The sequence below is a fragment of the Pyrgilauda ruficollis genome, unplaced genomic scaffold (genome assembly GCF_017590135.1).
Source record: "Pyrgilauda ruficollis isolate IOZ18807 unplaced genomic scaffold, ASM1759013v1 scaffold51, whole genome shotgun sequence".
NCBI classification, from domain to species: domain Eukaryota; kingdom Metazoa; phylum Chordata; class Aves; order Passeriformes; family Passeridae; genus Pyrgilauda; species Pyrgilauda ruficollis.
Window position 1 is genome coordinate 3836073 of NW_024526711.1, and position 7911 is coordinate 3843983.

Genomic DNA, 7911 nt, shown 5'->3' on the forward strand with positions numbered 1-7911 from the left:
AAATGTACTAATTGGACTAATTTACAATTTTTAAAGGAATGTTCTTTTCTCAAAGTAATTTTCAGGCAATAAAACCAGGTTGTGACAGTATTGTAAAGATGATCTGCTGTTCTTTAAAAGTTGTTTTTTTCATGAGTACACACTAGGGTTGACCAGGACAAGGTAGTGTGGCATCTGACAGCCAGAACCTGTCTTATGTTGGATGACACCTATTGCAAGAGATGTCTGTCTTAACACTATTTTCAGTTTTAGCTAACACAGTTTGCTAGAAGAGTTGATCTCACTCCTCTGGAGAGCTGTTAGTAATTTGGAAGCTTTGCAACTTTTTGTCTTTTGGTAGTACAACCATGCTGTTTGAAACCATTTCAAAATAGTTGCATCTGCAATGCTAAGAGGTTTGCTCTTGGATTCAACTCACATGCTGTTCCTCATGCTGGTAACTCAGTCAAGACTTTACTCATGGGAGTAAGTACCACCTAAAAGCTGCACATTGCAGCCAAAAATTTTGTGCATTTTAGATACAAGACACACGCAAAGTTGATGTATTTACTTACTGAACATTTAATGCAGTTAAGCAACACTGGGAAAAAAAAGTGTTGGTGATGTTCATTCTTGCTTTGTGTGAGCAGGTTTTTTCTCAGCTGCAGCAAGGTTTTATGTGGTAAAGCTTCTTTAAATAGCACGGACATAGAAGTGGATCAGAGTCAGGAAACAGAAAACCTCACAAAGGAGGGAAGACTAAAAATGCACTGAATGAAGCAGAACCAACCATACCTTAATCAGAAAAAGGATTTCCACAGTCAGACCTCACACTTGAAAAAAAAAATAAATTATCAGACTAAGCCAATTCCTAATGGAATAGTGGTTCTCAGATTAAAGAAGTCATTCCTAGTCCACAAATAATTCTGCACCTGGCTTTGCTTAGTGCTATGCACATAATTATATTTTGTTAGTTTTCTTCCCTGACCTTGCCCATCTTGTTACAATGAAAGTTCACTTGGCAGCTGATAAGGGAAGCAACCAATTGTAACACTGAGTGACTAACCAAGAAAATATAGGGAAGCCATTTGAAGGTCTTGGAAAACCCGAACATGGTTTTACACTGCTCACCCACAGACTAAGCAAGAAAGGCTAAAAGAACTTGTAAGTTTTCACTCTCAACATCCAAAAGCTGGAAGGTGCTAGAATTAACACAGGATGTTCACAAGAAAGCCCGGACTAGGATCAAAAGGGCAGTACAGAGGGTATGGCTGCAGAAGGAGCAGCTTCACCACAAGCGACAGGGCTGTACGTAGGTCACAGGGATTCACACGGGATTTCAAGAGCAGGGCTTCAGCCACCAGAGCTGCGCTGACACCGACGCTGGCAAGTGTCACCATTCCTGCAGTAATGGAGGCTGGTATGGACAGGGGGGCTGGAAACCACGGCAGCCATGGGCTTACCAACCGATACCAATTGTGGGGCACAGAACAGGCTGACATCAATTTGGCTCTGCCTGCCCCAGGGATGGCAAAGGCACAAGGCAGACACCAGGGAACAGGAGTCACTTTAACAAGTTCAGTTAAATCTGCCCTTCAAAAAAGCTGATGTGTTCAAAAAATATTTAAAAAACAAACCCAACCAGCATAATTACTGCTTTCTTCATGCTTGCAATTCACTAGTCAGTCATTCCTTTTTCATCACATGAATGACATCACTGTCAGAAATGACTGCCTGAGGACCTAGACTGAAACCAGCTCTGCAATCACATTAAAAGGTCTCTGTGCAGATGCAGAAGCAGAGCTTAAATTAGCTTTCAAATTATTTTTCCAAATAAGAAACACAATAAGTGAAACACCTCAACAACAACGAATCACTAACAATTAAAAACATAGAAGTAATAACTTTATTCTACAGACTCAACAATTTTAGTAGGGAATTAGCATTGAATGAAGATGACTGCAAATGAAAGACTATCAAAACCCAAGAGTGTACTGAAACACTTTAAAGGCTTCACCTTAGCTTGTGTGAGTGAACACTAGCTGTACATACGTGGCTACACAAACAAGCTTGCAGGTCTTTCCCGTACATTTCAACAGTGCTCGCAAATTGTGCAAGATCAACCTTTGGTGTTCACTCTTGGTGTAAACCAAACACACATAGCAAAACTACTGCATCTGCATAATAGATGAGCTCAAACTTTCCCTGGAATAACAAAACTATTAAAAGTGCAGCTGCTGCTGTGGTATTAAGCAATCTTTAGTGTCTTCTAGGCCCATGGGATGCAGCAGCAGTTCAGTTCTTTTTCTTCCCCCTAACTTCTGTTAGGCCTCTGGTCCCCTCCTGGAGCCACAGCTATTCCCCAGCACACAATAGCAGAGAGAGCCCTACCTTGGCACAGCCCAATTCCAGTCTTATCCCGTTGCTAGGGTTACAAGGCCACACATGAAACACAGCCCTGTGCTCAGGGAAAGACATGGCCGTGCCGAGGGAAAGACATGGCCATGCCGAGGGGCTCAAAACAGGCCAGAGACTGGCATCGTGCAAAGCAGGGTGGCATGAACATTAACTATTTTGTTATAATTCAGTATTGTCTGCATGCAGAAGCACAGGGTATCAGAGTGTCCATCCCTCACCTGGCATTTTTGAGGAGATTACGGTGGGGTAGCAGTTGTGCCCATCGTAAACCTGTCTGCTCTTCAACCACAGGCACAACACTAGAGCAGTATTTCTGGCTACCTTCATTCTAGTGTTTTTATGAGCCACTGGTCACCAAAAGCACTATTACACTTACATAAGACTATTGATCGTTTTTCTGCTGAAATCTTGTTACAGGGACATCTGCGACCTAAACAGATTGCTAAGAGCATCACCTAAGAGGCTTTTTGCATAGGAACATTAGCAAGCAGAGAATTCAACTACTTTCAGGTCTCAGAGGAAACACTCCCTGATACAGCAAAAACACTTCTGCACACTGTGATGCGTATACAAAAGCTTCAAGTTATACAAATAAATTATTCCAAAGCAGTCATTTTATGTGAGTCATACACCCACGTAATGTACTTGTATTCCTCATGTAATTAAATATTTTCCCAACTGGAAAGAAAAAAACCCCAAAAAACAAAAAAGCAAACTACAAAATAACACAATCATTTCACAGTGATGCCATTTAAACTTTCACACCGTGAAAACTGTAAAGATTAATAGAGGCAAAGCACATTTCATCTGAAAGCTTTTATTTAGAACTTTGCTTATGATTTGTTCTTATCTGAATCTCAATTATCTTCCATGGACTTTATATTCTTCTCAGAAAACAAGTGTCTTGGCTATATGTATTAAACTTACTCTTATCTTAAAACTGTGTCCTGTAAGAAACAGTGGTGTTCAGTGAGTTTATTTGGTGTGAAAACATAGGTGAGAATTACTCTTCAGACTCCAACTACAAATAAGCACAGATGCCTGTAAGCATCAAGCAGGTACCCAAAATAATTTTGACTTTGATTAAAAAAAAAAAAAAAAGCTACTTTTAATTAAGACTCATTAGTTTCTCTTAGCCCTCAATAAATAGAAAGCGTAAGGCATGTGGAATCCAAATTCTTTAATGGAGCTGAAGCTAAAAACCACCATCTGCCATGTACCCCGCGGTTTTCAACCGGGACTTTCTCCTTCGTCCGTCGCAAAAATCTCCCTTCGTCCGGACCAACACAGGCGATCTGGCCACTGCTGCCGGCAAGTCACGCACGGGGGAGAGCGAGCGAGGATGTGCAGGCGGGAGCTGCGGACACCGTGAGCCGTGGGGCCGCCGGAGCGAGAGAGCAGCAGCCCCAGGCCCCCGCTGCCGGCACGGCAGGAGCGGCGGCGGGAGCAGCTACTTGCAGAGCCCCTCCAGCCGCTCCAGCGTGCCCTTCATGTCACGGATGCGCTTGGCCAGGGCGGGCACGGGCTGCATGGCGCGGTCCAGCTCCTCGCAGCGCGCCACCAGTGCGTACATGGCGCGGATGCTGAGGTCGGCCGCCTCGCCCAGGCTCTCCACGCCGTCGCGGTAGGTCTGGATGCAGCCGACGCTGAGCGCCGTCAGCGCCTGCAGCCCGCAGTGCACGTTCCGCAGCAGCTCGTCCACCTGCGCCGCCACCTGCCCGGCCAGGGCCACCACGTCCTGCAGCGCCCCGGGGTCGATGGCGGGGATGGAGGACCCGCCGCCCCCCGCCGGAGGCTCGCCCCGCGGGGCGCCGCTCAGCCGGATCCGCCGCTCCAGGTTGTTGGCTACGAACTGGGTGAGGCGCCCCTCGCGCAGCACCGTCCCCTCCAGTTCCAGGGCGCTCGCCAGCGTCGCCCGCCGCCCCTCCGACAGCTGCCGCCCCGCCACCGCCGCCCCTCCGCCGCCAGCCAGGCTGAGCGCCTCCAGGCTCCGCTCGTCCCGCCCCCGCCCCTCCGGCGGCGCGGCGGCCGGGCCCGGCTCCTCCATGGCGAGCTACGCGTGCCCGCCCGCTGCCACCGCCCACCGGGGGCGCGCCGACGCCTGTTTACGTCTCCCGCGATTGGCTGAGGGGCCCGGGGAGGTGCGGCCTCGGCTGTTCGTGCGGTTCCCGATTGGTCGGTGGAGCGGCGCCCGCCCGCCGCGCACTGCGAGCCCGTGACTCGGAGACCGGGGGCGTGCCTGCCCGGATTGGGCGGCCCCTAGGGGAGGCGTGGCCCCGAGTGTTTGTGTCGCTTTCGACTGGCTGGAGCGAGGGCAGAGAGGCCGCCGCTCCGCCGCCATTGGCGGGGCGCGGCGGAGAGGGGCGGTGCTAGCGCCGTCCGCGCGCGGCGGTTGGCGCGGGGGCGGAAGTGGGCGGGACGCACCCGGGTAACAACACCGGGGAGCTGCTGGTGGCTCGCCTCACTCCCCCGCCATGTTCTCCTAGCGGCGGCTCTGGTTGCGCCACCACTTCCTCACCCCGTCACAAAGCCCGGGCAGACCCTGCCCAGCAACCCGACCCGCTCGTCCCTGCTTGGGCTTGACCCCTCTCCCCGGCACAACTCTGGGTACCCACGTCCTACCATGGTTACCACCACGGCGCCGCCGCCCTTCCTGGCTCGGATCTCGGCGGGCACCGAAGACCCGCGGCGGCTGCCGCCCTCCGCCCTGCTCCAGCGCCTCCGGCGCGGGGACAGCAACTGCGAGAACCAGCCCAGCTGCTGCCTGGCGGGCCCGGGGGGCAGCGCCCGCCCCGCGCTGAAGAGGGTGCGGCGGAGGAAGGGAAAGATCCGGCCCGGCCCCGCGGGGCTCCTGCCCAGCCGCTACCAGCAGTACCAGCAGCACCGCGCCGGGCTGGGGAGACGGACGCCGCTGGGAACCGACTTGGTGACGGACGCCGCCCCGGAGGAGCCCCCTGCGCCTGCCCCCTCGAGACCCGCGCCCGGCAAACCCCTCAGGAAGGAGGTAAAGACAAGGCTGAGCTACTTCTCCTCACTTCAGCCCGCTCCCGGCGAGCCGGCCGACGGTTCTCCCTTTCCCTCGGGGTGGGGGGGAACAGCGAGCGGGGCGCCCCCTCAGAGCGGTGAGGGGGGCACCGGGCGGGGGGGGCGGCAGAGTTTCCGTTACGCTCGGACGGGGCGGGGCGGGGCTGAAAGAGAACCGCGGGCGGCGATTGGCTGCCCGGCGCCCACCAATGGGCGCCCGGCGCTGCGCCCCAGCAACAAGCCGGATTTAGCCCTGCCGCTGGCCGCGCGCCAGCCCCGCCCCGCGCTCGCCGAAGGCGGGACGTGCGCGGCGCGCAGCGCCCCATGGCGGCCGGCGGGGCTCCGCGCCCTCAGACCGCCGGGGCCAGCCGAGCCGTGGGATAAGCGAGAAATAGCGGGGGAGAAGACTTCTCGGTGCCTTTCCCCTTGCCGACATGGCCCCCGGCGCTTCAGTAAGTGTCGGGGGCGGTGAGGGAGCGCGGAGGAGAGGGGTAGTGGTTGACTTGATTCTTCTTTGTCTCCGCAGTTCTTAAAAAACAAGATGGGAAAGACAGAGAAGGCGGCCGTCCCCTACGGCCAGCCCGTTCACAGCTTACACCTGTGTGAACAACCAAAGATTAACAGGCAGAAGAGTAAGTGTAACACGCCAGTGACGAAGATCGCCTCGGCGAAAAAGATAGAGAACTTTTGGCAGGATTCTGTGTCGCCAGAAATAGTTCAGAAGCAGGAAAAAAAGCCACTTAAAAACACAGAAAACTTCAGAAATGCCAAGTCCAAGAAACCTATCGCCCTAAATGAAGTGAGCCAAAAAGAAAATTACGCTGGGGCAAAGTTCAGTGACCCACCATCTCCCAGTGTCCTTCCAAAGCCTCCCAGCCACTGGGTGGGTGGCACAGCTGAACTGTCTGACCAAAACAGGGAGTTGATGGCAGTCCATTTGAAAACTCTCCTAAAAGTTCAAGCGTAGTTTCCAGTATCTCTTGAGTAATTGGCAAAGAAAACTCCATCCAGGAAACTTAAACATGCCTTGTTGCAACAAAAATTGCAAAAGACTGTCAAGTCTTATAATCACATAAAAAAAAAAATCCTTGTATTATATTTTTTATGGTTGTGTAAATAGTGTACATCTTGTATTATGTGTATATTCTTGTTCATACTTTGAGAGGTACATTTTAGTTTTGTTATGAAAGGATGTATTTTGCACTGCCTGATTGGTAGATGTCTTGTATATAAAATATGGACAATTTTACGTGTGTGCTTGACACATGAAGACTTGACTTGCTTTGCACAAGGTAATGAAAATTTTGGAAGGAGAGTACAGCTTTCTGATTAAGGTTCCAGATCAAATGTGAATGTTCTATTCGTGCACTACTGACAATAGTTTTACATTCTGTTTCCCAATCAAGTATAAACATGGAATTCTCATACAAATGTGAAGTTTTGCCCTCTGCTCTGGAAACTATCTGGAATTCCTGTTCATCTGCTCGTTTTTAAAATTAACTGGAATTTGACTAAGATTCCAACCCACCAATTTGAGCACTGCTGATTTCTTTTAAAAAGTTAAAAAAAAAAAAAAAACAGCCAAAAAACCAAGGAAAAAAAAAAAAAAGGAAGGAGCAGAGCTTTCTGCCAAAAATTCAATTGGTCACTAAAAAATTAAATAAAACAATTTGGCCTCCCCTTATATGTGTCTCTGTTTTTCTTTGAGTGTGTGTCTGTTAATTCAAGTACGTGAATTTAAATCACTTGATAGCCTTCTAGTGCATTGGTAGAAATACTTCGTCTTTCAACTATCTCAGGGAAAATTAGGAGATTAATAACGCACCAAGAATTCCTTATGTTTAAAAAAAAAAGCCACCTTTGTGACAAGTCGTTCTAGGATTGTTTTGTTTGTTGAAAATTGAGAGTTCAATCACGTTGGGCAGTTAGACATTGAAATGCTCCTTAAGTGTTTTCATACTACGTGGCTATTGAATGAGTCAATGCGGAAAAGTAAGCAGTGACAGAAAATGAATGGAGCAAGTAGAATTTTGTATTTTTCACCAGATTTGTCTCTTGCTCATAGCTGTGCTGGAAAATACATCCCCCTGACTTAAAATTCTTAAGGAATTGGACTGTGGATTAGTCTGACAGGCATGTGGAGGAGGTAACAGATTTGCAGTTATTTTCCTATTCTAGTGTTTAAATAAGATTAATGCTAGGGAGTATGTAACATTTACATAAGATAGAAAAGCATTTTTGAGTTTTTGGATCCACCAAAAAAAAAAATACACTGTCTGTACGCTGGTGTCCTAGGAGAGGAGAGGCAGGTAGGAAGAAAAGGGCTGCTTGTGTCCGGCTGAGGCGGCTCCCCAGTGCGGGCAGCATCTCCAGAGATGCAGACTGAGCAGTTAGGTGTGTTCAGGCTGCACGTGCTGCAGCTTTGGTCCAGAGCATCGCTGCATTCCACATGGGGCAATTGGCAGGATTCATTAGTACAGCCCTGACATG

At 50.0% G+C, this 7911-nt stretch overlaps 2 protein-coding genes across 2 annotated transcripts; one reads left to right on the forward strand and one right to left on the reverse strand.

Moving 5' to 3' along the window:
* Positions 1-3562: 3562 nt before the first annotated feature.
* BORCS6 (BLOC-1 related complex subunit 6) lies at positions 3563-5022 on the reverse strand. The gene is given in 5 exon segments (XM_041480357.1): positions 3563-4553; positions 4555-4663; positions 4666-4837; positions 4839-4910; positions 4957-5022. Coding segments are annotated over 5 exon segments (1125 nt in total). The 3' UTR covers positions 3563-3847.
* Positions 4837-7105, forward strand: PNRC1 (proline rich nuclear receptor coactivator 1). Its single transcript, XM_041480350.1, has 2 exons — positions 4837-5401; positions 5948-7105. The coding sequence occupies exons 1-2, from the start codon at positions 5021-5023 to the stop codon at positions 6386-6388; spliced, it is 822 nt and encodes a 273-aa protein (XP_041336284.1). The 5' UTR covers positions 4837-5020; the 3' UTR covers positions 6389-7105.
* Positions 7106-7911: the final 806 nt, after the last annotated feature.